The sequence below is a fragment of the Python bivittatus genome, unplaced genomic scaffold, assembly GCF_059951505.1.
Source record: "Python bivittatus isolate LINGU-HERP-01145 unplaced genomic scaffold, Pbiv_v1 ctg000700_np1212, whole genome shotgun sequence".
Lineage (NCBI taxonomy): Eukaryota > Metazoa > Chordata > Lepidosauria > Squamata > Pythonidae > Python > Python bivittatus.
This window is the reverse complement of record NW_028277098.1, coordinates 54271839-54294646: the sequence shown is the minus strand read 5'-3', so window position 1 is coordinate 54294646 and position 22808 is coordinate 54271839. Positions and strand designations below refer to the sequence as shown.

Genomic DNA, 22808 nt, shown 5'->3' with positions numbered 1-22808 from the left:
AGAAAAAGAGATTTCTGATCTTTTTGACAGCGGTTATAAATGTATTTATATTTTACCCTCTCTAAGATTACATCATAATTTCCTTCTTTCCATAAGCTACTCTTTCTAACCCTCAAATCATAAATCACAACTTTCTTTTTCTCCTTTTTTTTTTTCAGCAAAAAGTTCATAAAGGGTTTCCAGTTACTGATAAATGTAGTTGCTGATCTTTCTCTAATCAAACAAGTTAATTTTACCATCTCTGCTCGTTCTGTCATCTTCACCAACCATTCCTCCATTGTGGGTATTTCAGAGTCTTTCAATTTTTGCACATATAATAGTCTCGCAGCAGTTGTTGTTGTTTAGTCGTTAAGTCGTGTCCGACTCTTCGTGACCCCATGAACCATATTGCGCCAGGCCTTCCTGTCTTTCACTGCCTCCCTGAGTTTGCTCAGTTTCATGCTCATTGCTTCAGTGATGCTATCTAACCATCTCATCCTCTGCCGTCCTCTTCTCCTTTTGCCTTCAATCTTTCCCAGCATCAGGGTCTTCTCCAAAGAGATCTCTCTTCGCATTAGGTGACCAAAATATCTGAGCTTGAGCTTCATTATCGATCCTTCCAATGAGCAATCAGGGTTGATTTCCTTTAAGATTGACTGGTTTGACCTCCTAGCAGTCCAGGGGACTCTCAAGAGTCTTCTCCAGCACCACAGTTCAAAGGCATCAGTTCTTCGGCGCTCGGCCTTTTTTATGGTCCAGCTCTCACAGCCATACATTACTACTGGAAAAACCATAGCTTTGACTATGCGGATCTTTGTCGGCAAGGTGACGTCTCTGCTTTTTAATATGCTATCTAGGCTTGCCATAGCTTTCCTCCCAAGGAGCAAGCGTCTTTTAATTTCATGGCTGCTGTCTCCGTCTGCGGTGATCTTGGAGCCCAAATAAATGAAGTCTGTTACTGCTTCCATTTCTACCCCTTCTATTTGCCAGGAATTGATGGGTCCAGATGCCATGATCTTAGTTTTTTTAATGTTGAGTTTCAAGCCAGCTTTTGCACTCTCCTCTTTCACCCTCATCAAGAGGCTCTTTAGTTCTTCTTCACTTTCTGCCATTAGGGTGGTATCGTCCGCATATCTGAGGTTGTTGATGATTCAGTAATCATATATAAAAATAATCTTCCATGACTTTTTTTCTGACTGTCCATTAATCCCAGCTAGAAAAGTTCTTGTTTCAGTTGAATGTTGATCTTTAAAATTCTTTGTATCATTATATGTATTTGAACCCAGAAATTTCTGGATTTTTTACAAGTTCACCAGGCAGGATAAAATTACCCTTCATGTTGTCCACATTTCCAACATAAATTTGAAGTACCTTTATACATTCTAGACAATTTTATGGAGTCATATACCAATGGTCCATCATTTTATAAAAATTCTCTTTTAAGTTATAACATAATGTAAATTTCAATCCCTTTAAGACACATTTTTTCCACTGTTCCATCAGTATGTTGTATCCAAAGTTCTTAGCCCATTTTATCATAGTCTTTCACTTGTTCTTTTTCCATTTCAAATTTCAATAAAAGTTTATTAATTTTAGCAGTTACATGTTCATCATTTGAACATAGTTCAGCTTCACATTCTGTCACCTGCTGCTCAATTCCAAATGTCCTATTATCTACCTTAAATCTTTCTCTTCTCTGTGCATACAAAAATCATTGAAAACTAAATCCCTCTGCAGCCAATTGCGCGTTGATTTCATCTTATATTCTCCATGTTCTTTTTTTAACAACTCTTGATAAGTTAACCATTTTTATTTACCTATTGTTTCTTTCCTGTAAAATGCTTCTTTTGCTGAGACCCATAAAGGCATTTTCAGGCATGGTCTGGATTTATATCTGTTCCATGTTCTCAATATGGTACTTTTAACATAATGATTCTTAAAATCTACATTAACCTCAACTTTATCATACCATAGAATACCATAACATCTAAACTTCAGATTGTGCTCTTCTAATTCTAAAATTCTCTCATTTCTCAGCAAAACCCACTTTTTCATCCAGACTAAGCAGCAGGCTGCAAAATACAATTTCGAATCAGGCAGTCTGAATCCTCTTCATTCCTTTGCATCTTGAAGTATTTTATATTTAACTCTTGCTTTTTTTCCTTGCCATACAAACTTAGATATATTTTTCTGCCATCGTTTAAATGGTATATCAGTTGTCATAATAGGTATTGTTTGAAACAAAAACATCATTCTTGGCAAAACATTCATTTTTATCACAGAAATTCTCCCCAACAATGACAGTTGTAATTTCTCCCATCTTAACATGTCCTTGATTTCATTCCATGTCTTAACATAATTATTCTGGTATAACATACAACTCATGTTAGTCATAGTGATACCCAAATATTTCACTTTTTCTCAATTTTAAGGCTAGTTTTTTCCATCAATTCCATTTGTTTTTCTATTTTCCTATTCTTTGTTAACATCTTTGTCTTTAAAACCAGCTAATACCCCAAAATCCTTTAGTTTTTCCATTAATATTTCTATTCCTTCCAGTGGATCTTCCAAAATTATCACCAGGTCATCAGCAAATGCCCGTAATTTATGTTTCTCTTTTAATCTTCACTCAAGCAATTATCTTGTCTTATATCTCTATTCAGTACTTCTAAAGCTAAAATAAATAGCAAATCCCTTTCTGTATCTCACAGGGTTTTTTAAATTCCCCATTAACAATTATCTGTGCCTTTTGTGAGGTATAAATCAGTTTTACCCATTTAATAAAATTCCTACCAAAGCCCATATCTTCCAGAATTTTAAACAAAAAAGTCCAGTTCAAATTGTCAAAGGCCTTTTCTGCATCAAAAAAAATCCATGCTGCTTGCTTTTCATTGTGTTGTTCTAAGTATTCCAAAATATTGAATACATTTCTAATATTGTCTCTTGGACCCAGTGGTCTTGAATAATGACCCATCCCCTTGTTGAGAAGTTGGTTGGATTGTGATATTGAGAACTCTGAGGAAGCAGATTATCCCAGCTCGTTTCAGTCAGGTTTCAGGTCTGAATTCAGGAAAGAAACAACCTTGGTCATGCTTGTTGATGACCTTTGGCAGAGCCGGGATGAAGGTAGTGTATCCTTGTGTTTCTTGAACTCTCAGCGGCTTTCAATACCGTTAACCACAGTATCCTTCTAAACTGGCTCTGGGGGATTGGGAATTGGGGACATCTTGGAATGGTCATCTTCCTTCCTTCAGGTCCAGTTCCAGTCAGTGCTGTTTTTTGGGGGGGGGGAGGTCGCTCTCCATGCCCCTCCTTTGTGGGGTGCCACAGGGCTTGGTGCTCTCTATGTTTCTGTTCGACATCTACATGAAACACTGGGTGAGGTCTTCTGCTGGTTTGGGGTTCGGTGTCATGATGATGATAACCAATTATATCTTTTGACCCTAGGCAAGCTAAGCGCAGCTGTCAAAGTCCTGTCCCAGTGTCTGGAGGCTTACAGACCTGGATGGGGATATGGCTTAGCTTTGATGTATGTTAGGGGACTGAATGGCTACAATATAGAGCGGGATGGGGGGAGTACATCCATCCTTGCTCTTTTTGACCTCTCGGCGGCTTTCGATACCATCAACCATGGTATCCTTTTGGGTCGGCTGCAGGAGTTGGGGCTGGGTGGCACAATGTTGTGCTGGTTCAGCTCCTTTCTCCAAGGCCGAACCCAATCGGTGTTGATAGGGAGCGAGAGGTCCAGCCCCTGGCCCCTACTTTGTGGGGTGCCACAGGGGTCAGTGCTTTCACCGCTCCTATTTAATATCTACATGAAACCGCTGGGTGAGATCATCCGGCACCATGGGGTGAGGTATCATCAGAATGCTGATGATACCCAACTATACATCTCCATCCCAGGTGCCTTAAGTGATGCTGTGACTGCCCTCTCACGGTGCCTGGAGGCTGTGGGGGCCTGGATGGGGGACAACAGTCTTCAGCTGAACCCTGGTAAGATGGAGTGGCTGTGGATACGGGGAGCCTCAGGATCTAGGAGCTTGTCATCTTTGGTTCTTGATGGGGTTGCACTACCCCAGACAGACCCGGTGCGTAATCTGGGGGTTCTCCTGGACTCACGACTCCTGCTCAAAGAGCAGGTGGCAGTCGTGGCTAAGAGGGCCTTTGCACGACTTCATGTTGTGCAGCAGTTACGCCCCTTCCTGGATCAGGAGGACCTCCACACAGTCACTCATGCCCTGGTCACCTCCGGGTTGGACTACTGTAATGCGCTCTACATGGGGCTACCCTTGAAGAGTATCTGGAAGCTACAGCTGGTACAGAATGTGGCGGCGCAGACAGTTCTTAATGCCCCTAGGAGGCACATATAACACCCCTGTTGTGTGAGCTGTATTGGTTGCCAGTTTGTTTCCGGGTCCAATTCAAGGTGTTGGTCATCACCTTTAAAGCCCTTCATGGCATGGGACCAGGTTATCTGAGGAACCGCCTCACCCCGGTCATTTCAGCCCGCCCCACTCGGTCCAGCAGAAGGGGCACGTTGCAGACCCCAACAGTCAAGGAATTTTGACTGGTGGGGTCTAGGCAGAGAACCTTTTCTGCTGCAGCACCCGCCCTATGGAACATCCTGCCTGCTGAGGTGCGGTGTGCCCCCTCCCTCATGGCCTTCAGGAAAGGGATCAAATCCTGGCTCTGCCAGAAGGCCTGGGGGCCAGAGGGGGGCCCGCACCTGTGGAGATGGCTGGTGGGGTGATGGGTTGTCTCCCCCCCCAGCATCTTACAGGTTTTTTAGGGCTAAAATCATAGGAGGTTTTTAGGGCATTTTTAATATGTTTTTTAATTATTTATAGATTGTACCCATGTCTGGAGAGACCTGTGTTTTTTCTTTTTTATTATTGTGAGCCGCCCAGAGTCACCCATTGGGGGAGATGGGCGGCATACAAGTCTGAAAATAAATAAATAAATAAATCTATTATCTATTTGTTAATAGATCAATGGTACAGCAGTCCCATAATATTGCTTCTCTGGTGAGTCCTTCTGAATGTGCAGCTCTTGATGGGTGGCTTCTTTCTCATGGAAAGTTGAGAATGAATTAATTTTATATTTTTCTTCTGTGGCTTTTATTGGATGAGAAATAGAAACTTCTCCTGGAATAATTCACTGTGCTTGGTTTTTCAAAGCAAAAAAATCCTGTGATGGAAGAATATCACCCTTTTTTCTGTAACCTGTGCTTTAGCTTTATTATTCTGGTGATCATTCCTCCTAAATCAAATTTTATTCTTTCCTTCATTTCTTCTCCAAATCTCATACACACACACACACACACACACACACACAAAATTCTCTTCTCAAGTTATATGCCTTTATTAAGATTTAATACATACCTTTATTACATGCCTTTATTAAGATTGTTATGTCCTTTGAAGCCCAACTCCTGTTGATAACACCCACTCAGGCATTTTTTGTGACAGTAGGACTAAAAAGGTATGCAGTTCCTTCTTCTGGAATGTTTTCTCCATTTCTCAATCTAGCCTACATCCCTGGGATTTCCTGGGATCTCCCATCCGAGTACTGACTTAGATCCAATCTTGCTTAGCCAACATTATCTAGGTCTGCTTCCCAGCCGGGCATTAGATGAGGTACAAATTAATGTTAAGCCAATAGCCTGTGTTCTCTAAGCAGGCTAAAGCTGTTCTTGACTTTTCTGTAGTGAATTACAAAGTGGCTGCCTTAACTCTGTTAGTCCTTTAGACCACTAGAGTATTATTTACAGGCACAGGCACCAACTATACAAGGTTTCAGAGTGGTCAGTCTTTCCAGTCTAAGTGGAGATGCCATTGACTGAAGATGGGTCCTTTAGCTGCAAATCAGGACCTTTAGCCCGGAGCTGTGATTCATCTGTAATTACTTTTGGTGCCTCTCTTGGACTTTTGGCAACTTGCGGAGAGAGATTTTTAGCAGCTTCATCTTGCTACAGCAAGGAAAGGGTCTGTTGAAGCTTTTAGTATCCATGTCCCACTTAAAGAAGGGACAGCATTGCAGGAAAAACTGTAGTGCTCCCACTTAGTATGGCCACCTTTTGAACTGTTTTTAATTTCCCACTGGATTAAATTATAAAACCCAACTGCAGCTATGAAAATTTTCATAGCTGAATGAAGATGAGCTATTTTGTGTGGAGCAAATATATATAGATTCTAACAAATGATGGCATTAAAAAAGCATGAGGGGATTATGATTATGGCTTCTCAGGGCAGACACGTTTTATAATTTATATTTATAAAATATGCAAATGTGCTGAACATTTCAGCATGAAATTCACTACCAGGTCTGAACTTCGTAACGTGCGAAGTGGCACTCATAATATTCACATATCACCATAGGCCTTACCTTTTCATTTAGCTGTTTTATTGACTAAGCCAAAACCAAGCCAAAGTCAGTCATACAGACAAGAGAAATTTGCATGGTTTGTTTTTGTTTCCTGGCCAAATTTCAGTTTTCCCTCCTTTATAGTTTCTCCCATTTTGATCTTCTGTTGATGATTTAGAGACAAGAAAGGAGCTTGGAAACAAATCAGAGATAAAATTATGGGCCCCCATTCACTCATTGTACTAAGCCACAATTACATGTAATAAGCCAACAGCAAACCATAGTTTCAAATGGCAGTTTATTGCCCTGAAATAAACTATGGTTTATTCATTGACTTGGGCCAAACATTACACTAAGCCATAATCAAGCAAACCACACTATTGCTTAGAGTAATATGTCAGCTGAGTTTATCTCTCTTCAAATATTTATGACAAAGAGGGGAAAACCTCACAGTCTTGCTGAAGTTCTTTTTTACTTAAAGAAGTGACTTGTCACAAAAATGTGCATGGAATTAATAGTGTTGATTCTTTGTGGTACATGAACAGTTTGTAAGGAAAAAAAGCCACTATGTTTTTAGTTAAATATTAACTGTTCTGTGAGCAAGAAGACAAATGGTTAAGCCTTGTCTGAATGGTTTGTCTGTTCAGTAACTCAGCTCTATTTCAATATGCTCTCTTTTTGGTTGGTAGGGTTACTTCTGGAATGCAAATGTATATCTGTGTGGCATCAGTATAAACTCTGTATGTACAATGTGCCTCTAAACTTGCTAGTGTAATTTTTTTTTAAAAAATCTGCAGAGTCAGATTTTCTGGGTCAAATTTCAAAGCTAACAAAACAATTTTTTTATTTGTTTACAGGCTTAAAGCCAACTTTGAGTGGTATACAGTTTCCATCTAGATACATTCAGATTAAAAACAAAGAATTAAACATACAAATAATATTGATGGAACACATCAGTAGGAAAAAGAAAAGACAGAATGTAAAAGAATGGGAATAGACTAAAAATTAAAATCCCATTCCTCACCGGAGGGAGCAGTAGCAGCATTCCAGCTTCCATGGCCTGATGAAACAGTCACAATTTTACAGACTTTCGAAAAGGCTTGAGGGAAGGGGCCATTCTGATGTCTGGAGGCAAGCTATTCCAGAGGAGCAGAGACACATCTGAAAAGGAACGCTTCTGAGTTTCCTGCATGTGGAGTCCCCTCCCCTACTTGATCTTATTAGGCAGGCTGATATTACTGAGAGAAGGTAGTGCTGCAGTTCTGATTTTAAGAGCTAGAATTTCTGTTTCCAAAAATGGGGAGCTTACAAACATTTGCTTTTTTCCTCTCAGCAAGCTTTAGGAGAGCTACTAATGGAACCTAGCACTACTCTCCGCCTGACAAAACCAAGTTGCATGGTTGGAGACTGTTCATCATATCACTGAATAATCAGACTCCTTCTGATTTTGTTTGCTACTATAGTCTAACACAGCTCTCCTCCTACAGTGTTTCCATTGAATAAGGTAATGTGCTTCATTGATCAGACACATTCCTCCCTTCCACCAACTATTTGACTAGATAAAAAGTTCCTGACAGTGAAAGGGTTGCAGTGATTTGGAAATAATAAAGGCATCGCTTCTATGGATTTTGAATTTTTTTTCTCATGTCCAACATGGCTACTATTAAAGAAAGGCTTGCAGGATCAGTCCAAAGGCCCCTCCAACCCAGTCCTGAGTTTGCACTGTGGTGGAAAAGGGGAGTAATCAGGTTGTCCAGGTGGAGGTCTTGTTTTGTCAAGAAACAATCCATTCTAGAGACATGTTTGAAGGAAGCAAATCCTACTAGTTTTGTCTCTGCTTATTCATTAACATGCACATAGAAGCATGAGTTTTAAAAATGACAAGAAAACAGTCAGAATGAATAATTAAGCAATTAGCAAAGCAGCACTGACTCCCTTTAGAAATGTGCAAAGCAATGGGAGAGAAATAAAACAGCTCTTTCTCCTGCACTTGGTGTCAGAAAACTGAAAACCTGGATGATGTATTTTGTTTATAACAAAACAGAAGGTATTTGATGGATTGAAGGGTCCTGAGTTAACCTACGAGAAGTAGGCAATTATACCCCTTGCCTAGCAGAGATTTAAGCAACATTGCTTGCAGAGCAAAAATTGATTGTCTTGGGAAGATGCTTTTACTAGGGCAGCAGCCTCCTCTATCTCAGAGTGCAAAGTTAAGCGGAAAACAAGAGAGGGGAAAACCAAGTTTGAAACCAAGTGTTGTGGGTTGAAAGAGATGTCCCACTGTTCTGGTCTGCAAACAGAGTTAGAAGCCTGAGAAATTTAAGATGCTAATTGGAGGCTGTGATTGTTCTTGAATAGCATGATAAATACAAAATGCATTCAGAGCGCACTGCTTTTCAGGAATATATTTATGCAACCTTATTATAGTGCTATAATCAAAAACAGAAGTGAGAAACCTGTATAGCTGCAACCTTCCCCACAGGGCATGTCTGGGAAGAATAAAAAAAGTGACATTGGCAGACATGACTGTGTAAGTTAAACCCCACCCCTTTTCTACGTGTGTTGCATTATGCTTCCCTGCTGTGTTGAGATCACAACTCCCAGTATGCCCAGGCAACTTCCATCAGAGATGGAATGGAGAGTTATAGGAAACAGATGCTTCCAGCTAGTTTCTTAATGTCCTGCAGGCAAAGTTTGCATATGTTTAATTTACCAGGCAATACATTAGCTGTAGAATTTCAGACAATTTTATAAACATATAAGGGTATTTTTTAAATGAAACTTTCAAGGTACTTTTAAAGTTGACATTAAAGATGATTAAGTCTGAGCCAAAATTACTTAACCCAATTTTGTGTTCATTTTTTTCCAGCTCCATTGAAAAGCTTCTCTCCTCTGTTGGTCACATTGTTACAGTTGTTACATGATCGCTCAGATGCTGCATTTCTTGATGCCATTTCCCATCACGTTCTTTGTCTTCTCAGGTTTTTAAATTTTAACATGCTATCTAATTGGATTGACTATAGAGACCCCATGATTTTATTAATGATGTCTTCAGATCATAAGCCTGATCTTATAATGTCATGGATGTGTGTAAACAAAGAGATGAGGGCCACCACAGACAATAGGATTAAACGGTGCAGAGTACATTAAGGAGGATGAGAGTTGTGAAAGCAAAGGAGAGAAAGAGAAATAGCACTTGGAAGGAAAAACAATGAACTTTTTACAAGATTTTAACTTCATCAGATATATCTTTTTTTGTAATAAATGATGAAGTTGGAAAGAATACACCATGCATTATTCATTTAAATAATGAAATTGACTAGGGAGCAGTAGCATGTTTTTAAAACCTATGAATATTCGGGGGGGGAGAGAAGAGGAAAATCTGGCTGAGTGGTTTTCCATTGAGGTTAACACTTAGATGGGGTTGCAGAACTGGGCTACAAAGTCTGGATAAGCAGTAGGTAGCAACAAAGCATTAGAACTTTCTATATCTCTTTGCTACTATTTGGTGGTCTTCTGAGTTTTTACTGCCCAGATCTGGTAGCCCTGGTTTAAGGCACATCTTGGTAAAACATGCAAACTGCAGAGAAGCGGGATGGGCAACTTCATACTAGAATTCTGAACTTTCCAAGAATCATTGGGCTAAAAAAAGATCTCTAGACAGTAAGACTGGCCTAGAATATTTTATTGCCAGGGACGGAGTAGAAAATGATTGCTGAGATTACTTAGTGCTTAAGACCTGTCAAGTAATTTTGCCAGCTCAGCATAAAATCACTTTCTTGATAGCATAAAAAATTAAATAACCACTTTCTATTACGTTTATGACCTTCAAATCAATTGCCTAAGGCCACTGAGGGACCTGCCACTGTCCATTAACTTGGAAAAGTGGGAAGAAGAAACTTTAAATGTTATAGCATAGATTTATAAAGGCTCTGAATTCTTGCTGTGCTATAAGCAATCAACTGTTGTGTTAAGGCTTCTTTCTTGTCTGCAGTAAAAATTCTAAACTAGCTGTGTCATGTCTTGAAGGCTTCTGTCAAGTCTAGCCAAGAACTGAATTAAGAGCTAAGGGTCTGGAGATCTGTGATTTACTGCCAAGCCTGAATGTGAAGTCTGACAAATGCAGTGCCTCATTCTGCTTAGTAGTAGGGCTGGCCGTGCTGAAGTTATTTTCAACTAATTCAAATCCCATAATGTTATTCTCAGTATCTCAGTTTAGTGAGACTGTTACTCCTGTACATTCATACTTAGGGTTTATTTCACATCGGCACAAGACTGTGTAATTAATGTTAGATATTTGAAATATGTTAGTTGATATATGTGGCAGTACCATAGCCAGAATATGTTTCAGATGTTTGGGATGAGCTGGTAGTGTCAAGAGTCACCCAGGATCCCTGGCCTGATTATCTATTGAAAGTGACTTCAGCAGTGTGGTTCTGTTGCTGTCTGCATGAAACATTCAATTGCTCTAAGAATTTCCTGAAAAGAGACTGGTGTTTGTCTGTCTCTGTATGTGTGTGTAACAGCATTTTTTAGAATTATTCAGGTCAAGGAAAAGAACATAAGATAGTAATGGAAGAGCAGGCTCTCTCTTGTAAATTCTCTAATCCCTTTACACCATCCAGTTCTTGAGGAGTTAGTGGTATAGAAATGATGCAAATAAAAACCTATGCAAGGAAGTTGATCTAGTAGATTTTATACACTTAGATAACCTACTCTAGTCCTACTCAGGGTTACTGATTCAGTGGCATCTTGTAGATTAGTCTTATTTGGTCCACTGAATTGGCCACAGGCTTTGGTAATAGAAGGAACAAACAGGAACAAGAGCAAAGGACTTTTGCTAGGTTTTATGCTGTTCAGGTGAGATTACTTTGTTACCTGCCTTTTTCTGGGCAATGTATACACATATGCAAAAGAACTATTATTGGAGAAATGTATTATTAGAGTTTATCTAGATACAGGTGAGCAAAGAAGGGGCAACCTTGTGGCAAGATAGACTTGTAGGCTGCAAAGAGTTGCTGGTAGGGATTATACTAGAAGAAGGTAGGGATCATGATCCCAGTAACTTTCAGGAGATTTTAGATATAGGAAGGTAACTATGAACATGCTTTGTCACAAAGATAAGTCTGCAATTGTATAGTTCTAAAAACTAGGTTTGGTGCCTTTTCAGTGATTCAGATTTGTAACTTCTGGATTAGAAATAAATACCCTTTCCTTTGCATATCTGCATCTATAAGGAAAAGTCCAAAAACATTTCCTGCCTGCCTGCCTGCCTGCCTGCCTGCCTGCCTGCCTGCCTGCCTGCCTGCCTTCCTGCCATCCATCCATCCATCCATCCATCCATCCATCCATCCATCCATCCATCCATCCATCCTGGCCCCATTTAGGAGAGAAAATAGGATGCATGGGCATATTCAGCTTGTTTTTCATAAAGGAGACTTCCCCTTAGTGTTTCCATTTAATAACATTTATGAAACCAGTGAAGAAATTACTATAAAATGAATCTTTCAAAAGGTAATCTGAGCTAAAACTACATGGACTGCATGTATATTTAAACAATTTCCAAGTTAATTTCTTGCAATGGAAACAACAGAATCTTATGGCATTTTAATGTCCACAAAACCATATGTGCCAAAATCAATCTGTCCATCCCTAAGACGCCACAGGATTGTTGTTTATACTTTTACAATGGTATTCTTCTGCTTTCTAAAGTCTGTTAGCTGGAGTGCTGGATTTTAGACAAAATGACCTTGGCAGTGTTTGCTGGAAAAACAAAAACTCATTGTTTTCTTTCTGATGTGCATGTAATGTTGCCACAGTTAATTCAAAACTCTTTTCACTTCGATGTTCAAGAGGAGGTATAAACAGCCCTGCATTGTGATATTGATGCCATTCACACTTACTAGCTACCTTCAGGGATATCTTTCTACATGGAAAGGAACAAGTGCAGAGTTCTTCTCCAGCTGTTGTCCTCCTTTTTACTTTTACCTTCTACATCCTCAGTTAGGATCTTTGCTTATCAAGCTCCACCATTCCCCAGAGTTGAAGATGGTTAATCTTTGCTTACTCAACTCCATTTTTTTCTGCTCCTATATATTTGGAACCCTCTTCTGGATTTCTTAAATGATAGTGTGTTTTTTCTCCATACATTCTTCAACTCACCCTTCAAAGTTTACCTTTTCTGTGAAGCCTGTGGCATAGCTCCCTAGTACCCATTCCCTAATGTAGATTTTCCTGAGCTGGTAATCTCCAGATGCGTTGACTCCAGATGTGCTGGACTCATGGGGGCTGATCCAATAATCTAGAAGGCACCATATAAGAACTGCCTCCTTTCTGTAACTGAGACTCTAACTAAGCTTAAGTACTTATAACTGAACTGCTCCCCTCTCCCATATATATAGTTTATGTGTGTGCATTATGTATGTACGTCGTTAGGTAAAATATGAACAGGCTTGTTATTTACTTTGGTTTTGAGTTTATATTATTTTATTAAATGAATATAAAGATGCACTTGACTTTACTATGACTCCTGGTGACTGCATAGGCATGTCCATGTAATTTGCCTGGCAGCATTATAGAAATGGTTTATCATTACCTTCTTGGATGTTTTTTCCACTTGCCAATCTATTCTCTAGCCCTGGAATTTCTTATGGTGGCCTCCCATCCAAGTACTAATCAGGACCTGGCTTCCTTTGAAATCAGCCAGGGTTGGCTAAGGAGTACTACTTTTATTATATATGAAGTGTCTAAAGTTGGATAAGGGGTACCTTCTCACTTATTTTGCTATACTTCTTTCTAGCATGGAATTAGTAAATTGGAAGCCCCATGGATGTTAATGTTTGCTAACATAAATTTCCCCCATGTCTGTCTGCTGAATGACACAACATGAGGAGATCAGCAGGACTCATCCATACATAGACAATTGTCAGGGAGCCACAAGTAACAGTGGCTTCATCGTATGGCTCTTTGTAATACTTCACTCTGGTTATTTCCTGTTCTCTGACTTAGGCTCTCCTTTTTACATCTTTACTGCTTTCTACAGTAGCCCTTCTGATCTAGGATTCTGACCCTGCAGGGATAAACTGCATTCTGGTCTGTTCAGTGTAGTGAATCTTTTGTGTTTTTGGCAACACCTTTGTAACTTATCTTGCCAATAAAGTATTGTTTCGTTTTGTAGAGGAAAAAATAGTCATGCAATCTCTGTCCTTCAGCAGAAAGTCATAGTTGCTGAATGCATAGAGAGACAGGAGGAGGCTGTGTTTTACCCAGTGAACCTTTTATCATTGTGGGAATGAGAGATAGTATGCAATGAGGGGAAAGGGCAATCTCTCAACTCCTGGGGGAGCACAGTGCTGAAACAGAAGTGCTGTTTTATCAGTAAGGCAACATTAGTAGCAGTGGGACAAATGGATCCCCGAATACTGGAATTACATGTCTAATTTCTGTCCTTCCCATTTTTTTTTCAGTGCCTTTCTTTGTCCCACACTTTCTGATATTTGTTGTCGCATCGCATTTTGCTCCGCAGCTTCAGACTTATCTGCTTGCCAGGTAGCCACATTCTGAATGCAGAAGGGAGGCAATGTGGCTTTTTTTTCCTCTGTGCATTCCTCTTGCTTTATGGGTCATTCAGGTAATACATGGAAGCCGCCTACACACATTCTCCTGTCCCTGTACATAATAGCCAAGCAGTAAGTGCGCTTGTCAGTGCAGGGTAGTTATCCTATTCAATGAAAATGAAGTTATAATTGAAAGCCCTAGGATTCTCCAGGAAGAAGCTGAGCTGCTTTCACTGTCTGACAAAGAAAGTGCCCTGTCATCACTCACTCCAGAGAATGCCAGCGGTCATGTGGAAAAGGTTATGGTGGGGTGTTACTTAAAGATCATGCTTCTTCTTTATATATGTTCTTTCAGGTTTCTATGAGATCAAATGTATAACTTAAGCATGAAAGCCCAAAGATGGGACCTGCTGTCTGCAATAAGTTCTGGGACATACACACACGTGTGCACACACACACACCATAGGCAGACCTAACCTTTATATTCTGTACTTTTCTACTTGCATTTCTGGAGAATCAGCTTCTCCAGAATTCCCTTTTGGCTTCATCTCATATTATTGGACAGTTTTTTTTTCCTGATTAAGTTTTTTTTTTTTTAATAATTTTGAAAGAGGGGTTAAGTTTTCTTTCTTAATAGTTGGGTGTCACTTCCTAGAAGAGGATAAATAATCTTTCTCGGGATGCTAAATCTTTTGAGTCTTAAGAACGAATAATAATAGGTGACTCACTTGGTAGTTATTCCCAGTAGTTTCTTCTACCTGACTCTGAATATTCAATTATCCACCATGACTGATGTGTCTTCTACGCCCTCTGCATTCTTACCTTGCCTTGGGCTTTGTCATCGTGGTGTCTTCCAGAAGAGTTGAGATTACAATTCCCAGGATTCCAGCCATGCTAGCTGTGAATTCTGGAGGTTGTATTCCCAAAACTCCTGTAGAACACCTCTATGAGGAAGACTATGGGAATTACATAGGAAAGGGATAAGTCTTATTTGATCATCCTGGTTACTGATCCACCCAGTTCTTTTGACTCAAAGCTGCTTTCTTCCTTGCCCAAATGCAACAGCCTGACCTGCTGTAATCCCTGAAGTTTGTTTGTCTTTAAAGTTTGCTTCCAGAAAGAACTGTGCCAAGGAGTTGAAAGAAGCTCCCTCTGCACTCGGTCTGTGTATCTCCTTACATTTAATTGGTGTTCTTGCAGGCTTCGAAGATAAGCTATTGAAAGGCCTGGCTCTGAACCTGGTATGCTATTAAGCTCCTTCTAATCCCTTATTATTTCTGCTATTCATTGATGGCACTCTCTGCCATTAGTGCACAATCTAAAATTTAACCACATCAGCAAAGAATCCTATACTGTACACTTTTATGGTACTGTCTCATTGCAACATTTTCAGACTGCATTCAGCACTGAGAGCGCTGGACAGCTCTCAGAAAAGTTACAGTACTTGTTACTAGGATTTTTATTTGAAAATAGACATTATGGAAGGAAGTGAAGCTGTTAGGAAGTTGAGACAAATTCTTAGTATAGTGAAATTTATGGCAAGCTTTAGGAAAGATTACAGCACCTGGCACAGAATAAAAATGACTCTGCCATTTAAATAAATAAATTTAAAGAAGGAAACAACTTTTACATTTTTTTATACCATCAGTTGTCAAGATACTAACTTTTTAGCAGATGCTTGTGAAAATATAGTCATTAGAGTCCACTTTATGGCCATCATCAACATCAGAGACTTGTGAGTGAATTCTGACTTTATTTGCTGTGAAAAGGACAATCTGAACTGGACAGTACTGATATTGGTACAAAGTTCCCCTGTGCAACATAATTTCTTGCCTAGTTAGGCCCTTCTTCCTTCCCCCTACACTACTTACAGCAATGGTTCAAGGCAGCACAATAAGAAACTGTTCCTTGAATTATCTGCGTTCTGTTCTTGGATGGATTAATAAGCATATTGGTTGGGGTTGATTAAAGTTTTTGTGTGGGTTCTAGAGGGTCACATCTGGAATAAGCAAATAAACATTTTGAAGATTGAGACAGGTGAATCTCCATTAAGGGTGAATGGTTTCTAAATTACAGTGAAGTTTGGAATAATGCCTTGACCCATTATTTTAGAGAATAAAAGCTAAAGCAGAAGGGGAATCAAGCATCTCAACTAATGTGCCTTTACTACTGGCTCATTTTACAAAGCAACTAGCTTAACATTATGTCAGTAACATTTTCTCCAGTTGTGTTCATTTGCACATGCATTGGTATTGACACAAAGTGGTATTGACACTTTGGCCACATAGTTTGAATTGGTGTTCTGCAGATGTGTTAGATTTCAACTTCCATCTTCCCTGGCCATGATGGGCAAAGCACTACTAGTTGAAATTATCAGAGTTGTATTACAGCATATTTGAAAAGTGCCAATTAAGGGAGGCTGATTAAGCTGGTCCTGGGAGATAATATGAAGCAATGATTGGATTGAAAAGATTATTTTTTATTTTTTAAATTTCTATTAACCTACCTTTATTATTTTTATAAATAACTCAAGGTGGTGAACATACCTAATACTCCTTCCTCCTCCTATTTTCCCCACAACAACCCTGTGAGGTGACTTGGGCTGAGAGAGAGTGACTGGTCCAAAGTCACCCAGCTGGCTCTCGTGCCTAAGGCAGGAAGTTTTTTTCTGAAGAGAGAAAACTTGTTCATAAGCATCACTGAATTAGAAAATGCTTTGCCACTGTTAGGAAGCATATGAGCTAGAAATGGGCACTCTCTGCTACAAATGTAGTTGTTCTGTATGCCAAGCAAGATAACTGTAGTTTGGAGCATCTCCTTGGGCAGTCAAATGTTCTCAGCCTATAGATTTGTCCTGCTGAGCCAGGATGGCTACTAGGTCATTGTAAGCAAAAAGACACCTTATTTGATTGGAGACTTTGTCTGAAAAACACATTCTTCTTGGCTCTGGTGTACTGATTGATTGAATTATTTGGCTTGATTCTTCAGCTCTAATTCCCTAGGCTACTTCTGATGGCTGTCTTGACAGCTTTAGCAGAGTTCAGTAGTTTCTGGGTGTATATAATTATTTGGAAAACAAACACATAATATTACTGTTTTAAAGAATCAGTTGAAAATCTGTGCAAAAAAACTAGGGAGATTTTTATCAATTCCGTTTCTGAACTGAAAACTCATCTATCCAGGTCCTATGTAATCCTTTCTGTTTTTCCTCTCCCCCCCCCCACAGGAATCTTTTGGATAAGGATACATTCTCCAAGTCTGACCCATGTACGTAAGTGTTGCATGAAGTTTCACTTTTCTTCAAGATGAGTTTTGGTTGCAGTATTCGGGCTTTGTTCACAAAAGTTCTTGAAGACTTCTCTCCCCCCCTCCCCCCATTTATGGATCTTTCGAATTCTTTATTGCAAATGTATGTAAATGACAACCTAGGGCAAAAATAAAACCCAAGTTAAACATTTTTAAGAACCATTGATTTAAATATGGGAAAGCATAATACATGATTGTAATTACTGGGATTTGGTAATCTTGGATTCTGCACAGAGTTAATAATTCCTGGTTTAAAATAAACACTCAAATGTATTAAGTACTTTAAAAAGTCTTATTGGCTTTGAACTTTCATTTTTACAACTTTATAATCTGAATGACCTCATTCTCTCACATATTTATACAAAATCACACTGATCAAGAGATCCATGTTTGTATTTGAACACACAGCAATATGTTGAGTGTGTGGATGATTGCGGTTTCAGGGGACTTGCTTTGAATGTATAAATTGAGCAGAGACAGAGTGAGTTCCTCCTTTGCATTAAACAGAAACAGCTGTGGAAGATAGAAATCCGTGCATGCATTGCAATTCTTATGCTCAGCATAGGTCTCTGAGCCAGATTTTATAGATAATTCTGTTCCTGGTACATATTTCTGGGACATTTGAAAGCCTGAGTTAATAGATCTCTGGCCATAATTTCTTTGGCTTGAATAATTACATTGCCTGTTCTTCTGGGATATGTGCTTCCTGTATTTTTATTTTTATTTTATTTGTATATCACTTTTTCTCCCAGTAGAATGGAGGTAATGGTGCATTGACTGCTAATATATATTAACTGACTTTTCAAGTGTTAATCCTTATGTATCCAAAACAGCACCATCTGTATGCATGGCACAGGTAATAACTGGTTTGGGAGAAGCTCAACCTAAACCACCTTGAGTGCTAGAATAAACAGAAGGGGGGGTATAATATATAAATATATGAGAAAAGTTGGCAGAAGTGCACAAATAATTTAGATTTAAAAAATCATATCCACTAATGGATGCCAGCAGATAGGGAGACAACTCACAGAACCCAGTAAAGACTGGCCAGACTTTGTGGTCCTAGAATGCAATTAGCAGTGGTGATAGTATAGAGCAGCTTGGAAAAGATGTGGAAGATGTCATGACTGGCTAGATTTCTGAACAGGAACACTTTGCACTGCAGCACCTTTTTGCAGATCCGACTTGTGGAGTTCTACTTCCTTTGATTAGCACTGAGGTTGTAGCCAGTATGTACAGATCCTTAGGCAGATGAGAGACATAATCAGAACCTGAAAAAAAGCTTAGCAGGACAGCATTTGCTCTCTTTGGCAGCTTCTCTTCATTAAAATCTCATTAATCATTTTTACATTTTTGCCATGCTTTAGTAATGGGGAGCCATTGAAAGCGAGCCAAATACATTAATGAAGATATCTTTATTGGGTAATTTAAAGGTCTTGTTTGGTTTTCTGTGGTTTCTTTGCTCTTTGCATGAAAGAGCTACCCTAATTCTGCATTTAGCATAATGCTAAATTATGCTAAATGCAGAATGTTCTGGGTGTTGCAGAAGCTTCCTTGGCCTCTAAAGATACATTCCGAGAAAAGAGGAGTCAGGGAAGAGATACAGTAGGCTTTAACAGAGATGGCCACGAGGAGGTCAGATAATGAAAGCAGCATCATGGTGTCCCAGTGCAAACTTTGTTACTTTTTTATGCACGTCATGTATATATGAAAGGGATGGAATCCCAACAGTGTGACATTCCTTTTGTCATTTTGATGAAAGCATTGCATCCTGTGGGTGCCTCTGGGCTTCGGCCTTGATTTATAGAAGGCAGAATCTACCTCTCAATGGAAGAAAACATAGCGTAGCCACTTTTTCCTGTGGCTCTTTTCCTGTTGTGCATCCCAGATGCTTCCCTGCCACACTTACAGAAGGGGAAGCAAGAAAAAAATTGTGTGTTATAGAGAAGGTCCAGCCCAAGACTGAAATCAAAGAAGCATGGTAGAAGTTTTTCTTTATGGGTTTGAACAGTAAATTAAGGCCACAATCCAAAGGCTATTGATTTAGTTATTCCTTTTATTTATATTCTGTTTTTCTTCTAGGAACTCAAGGTGATAAACATGAGTCTTTTCCCCCAACTACATATTATCTTCACAAAAACCCTGTGAGGTAGGTTAAGCTGAGAGAAAGCAGTGGATCCCAAATCACCTAATGATTTTTTTGAAGAACTGGGGATTAAATCTGGATTTCCCATGTCCTAGTTCTACTCAACACGCAGAGTAAACCCGCTGAACCTAATGAATATGGATGGAATTAAGCTGCACGCTCTGCAGTATTTTGGGTTCCTTCTGACAAGCGTTCTAGTGACACTGATTTTGATGTAGGACTAGCCTTGGCATGTCATAGTTCCCAGCTGAGTGTGGTATAGCTTCTGATTCCAAAGACAGCCTCTTTTTTTCCTCATGTGAGTGAAGGCACAGGCAAACAGCTCTTGCGTCACTCCATTATGTGGGAAGACAATAGCTGTCAGTCATAGCTCATGAAATTGATGTTCTTCAAGTTAATGGAGCTGAGATGTATAAGTAAAGGATCCACTCTTTTGAGCTGATGGAGCAGAGTGGTTAGGGTGCCAAATAAGAAGACCTGAGTTCAAATCCCTGCTTAGCCAGTTTCTGTCAGCTCAGCTTACCTCATAAGATTATTGTGAAGATCAAAAACAAAAACATGTATATTATCTTCAGTTCTGTCAAGGAGAGGAAGACTAATATGCAGTGAATAAACAAATAAATTAATTCTGCCATTTATCTAGAGCATAGGTGGTCCTCCAGATTACAATTCCCAGGAGTCTTGCTAGCATGGCCAAAGGTGAGGGGTATGATAGTTCAGCAACCTCTGGAGGCCTGCAGGTTCTCCATCCCTGATACTGGCACAGAAGATATTTGAATCAATATCTTGAAATAGCTAGTATTTCCAAAAATGCTGCTGTTATTTCTATGGTAAAATAGGAGATGATGGGCCTTTTATCTGTGTGTAAGTGAGGAAGCAAAGGAAGTAAGCCTGGATGTTTAACCTCACACCGTTCCAAGTGTGCTCATTAAATGTGACCTGCATCTAAGGCCTGATGAAATCACACATTATGGTATTTGTTGCAGTATGGTTATTAGTTTCCATTTCAGATTTCCATTATAATGTATGCCTAGAATCCACCCCATTTTTGCATTTTTGAATTTGGAGGCAAATGCTTTTCATCAATAGCAAAATGGAGAAGTCTGGATGCTATTTTTGTGTGCATAGAAATACACAATCTAAAAGAAAAAGAGCGGGGAGGAGATAATGCACAGTAGCCTTCCAGTCATCAGGAATCCAGTCCTCTCCCCCATCTCATTGGTGGGGATCAAGCTTCAGCAGTTTTGTTTAGCTTTTGATCTGGCAGAAGCTTGTGGTGTCTGTCTAATGCAACCTGTGCTGTGTGGCATCACTGCTAAATTCTTGTCTCTATGCCAGTGGCTTGGTTAACTTGTAATTTTTTTCCCCTTTGCAGTGTGTGTGCTGTATACTCAGGGCATAGAGACCAAGCAGTGGAGAGAGGTATGTAACTTGTGTGTTAATGGAAAATTTTGCGTCTCAGAAAATTAGTGAGTCTCCAGCTGATCATATCTCCTAGATTTCATTCTGCTTTACTGCCTCTTATAATTCTTGCAAGTCACATTCTTGCCTTGTGGCTCAGTCTTGTTTTGTGCTTCTCCATCATCTGAAAAGCAGATTAGGTTAAAGGCATTTGACAAGTATTCTGTTGGTTAAAAATGGCTGCCATGCCTTGTTTATCTACTGATCAGAGTGCTCACTGGTGGCACCCCCGAAGGTGTAAACGCTTCACTCAGAAAATCCTGGACTGTGTATGTGTCCACTGGATTGCTTTTACATTCCCTTGTGCTAGCAGAGCACAATATGACATTGGCACAGCTGGCATAAAGCTGCACAGGCTGGTGGGAAAGTTCCAACTCATCCAGTTGATGCAAAAGAGAATATGGGTAGAGTTGGAAATGTAATGCAGAAGGATAGAAGACAGGGCCAAAGTGGGATATGAGGACAGTAACTCTGGGTGTTGAAACCCAGAACATAGCAGCCACATAAAAAGATGAACCAAGGAGCTGAATTTTAGACATAAAAGACTCGTGGAGGAGAGGAAAGCAAAGCTCCATCAACTTCTGTGAGTTGTTGTTCTGCAGACCCTATCTGTGGGGGCTTTACTTTCAGTTAGGCCAGTTCTGGGGTTGAAATGGAGGAGAAAAAGGCACCTGGAGTGAGAAACAGAAGGGATAGAAGCTGTAGGTGGGTGGGCAGGTTTCCACTCCTGTCCCTGAAACGCAAACATGTTGCTTTTAAAAATAAGACCTCCTACTCCGTCTTCCTACTTTTACACATTTTCACACACAACTGCTGCTGTGTAGGCACTGGGGGGAATCCTATGCCTCATTTTTGTGACACAGTGATGTAATATTATGGGTGGGAAAGAACTGGAGGATCAAAGTTTTATGCTTTTACTTTACAGCTTCTTGCCCTTAAGTGCAAGTTGTGCTGAAGGGTCCAAATAATCATCTCTTCTGTTCACAAGCATCCTGTTCTTTCCTTACCAGTTTTTCTGCCCCCCCCCCCCCAATCATGATGGTGTTCAGGAGAAGAACCCTGTAGATGTTTTAGTTTGGATCTGTAAATTGTTCTTGGCACTTAACAAAGCCATTGTCACAAGAGAGGGCATCAACTGTTGAGCTATTTAGCAGTTGGAGACGCTTGAGGACTGTGGGACTTGTGGAAGACAGTTTTCCCGGTGGTAGGAATTCCCATGGATGTCTGGCCCATGAGCCCGTTCCTCTCCCCCAACTCATAAACAGCTGAGCTGCCCTAGTGACTTGGTGCCCTTGCAGGAAGCTTCAGAGCAGCTTAACAAGCAGCGGTCAGGTTGCTGATCTGACCCCGCCCAGTGCAACGTGGCAAGCAGGGGTATCCACAGGATACGTTCAAAAAAGTCAGGGCAGTGACCCCAACAGGGCAATTGAAGCTTTGTCTGTTTTTATGTGCATTGCACATGGGACTCACCTGAAGAACAAGCAGAGCTTCAATAGCACCGTCGCAGCCAACATCCTGACGTTTTTGACCATACCCTGGAGAGCCCCTTGATGGCAAGACAGGACGGAGAGGAGGGTGTGGTGTTGGTGGGCAGACACTGTTGTGCAGGCCAGCTCATCCTGAGTTCTCAGGACAGCAACGTGATGAGAATGATTGTGGGCCATTCTGAGACTATTTCTGAATGTGAGAGGTGGAAAACTGGTGGTAGGGAAATGCTGTAGGATTCGTAGTAAACAGGTACAAAGAATTCCCCATCACAGCTGGATTTATTCATAGTTTTACTGGTGCAGCCCTAGGAAGAATAAAAGGTGAAAGGCGTTACTTCTGGTGGAATAAGTCAAGTAAAGGGAGCAGAAATAGGGGCTTGGCTTATTCTGCCAGCAGACCTCTGGGGAAACAACCAGTCCATCAAATGAACACTGGGGAGGCATGGCTAGGGGAAGCAATCAAGAAATGAAAGACTTCCCTTGACTCAGACTTAAGACTGTGGATCCATG

The 22808-nt window shown here is 40.1% G+C and overlaps 1 protein-coding gene across 1 annotated transcript in view; it reads left to right on the top strand.

Moving 5' to 3' along the window:
• The window catches only part of LOC103048694 (copine-5), a 160630-nt gene that overhangs the window by 19194 nt on the left and 118628 nt on the right, over positions 1–22808 (top strand). The window contains exons 2-3 of the mRNA XM_088153182.1: positions 17125–17165; positions 20726–20772. Coding sequence (XP_088009308.1) covers positions 17125–17165; positions 20726–20772 — 88 coding nt within the window. The remainder of the gene's footprint in view (positions 1–17124; positions 17166–20725; positions 20773–22808) is intronic.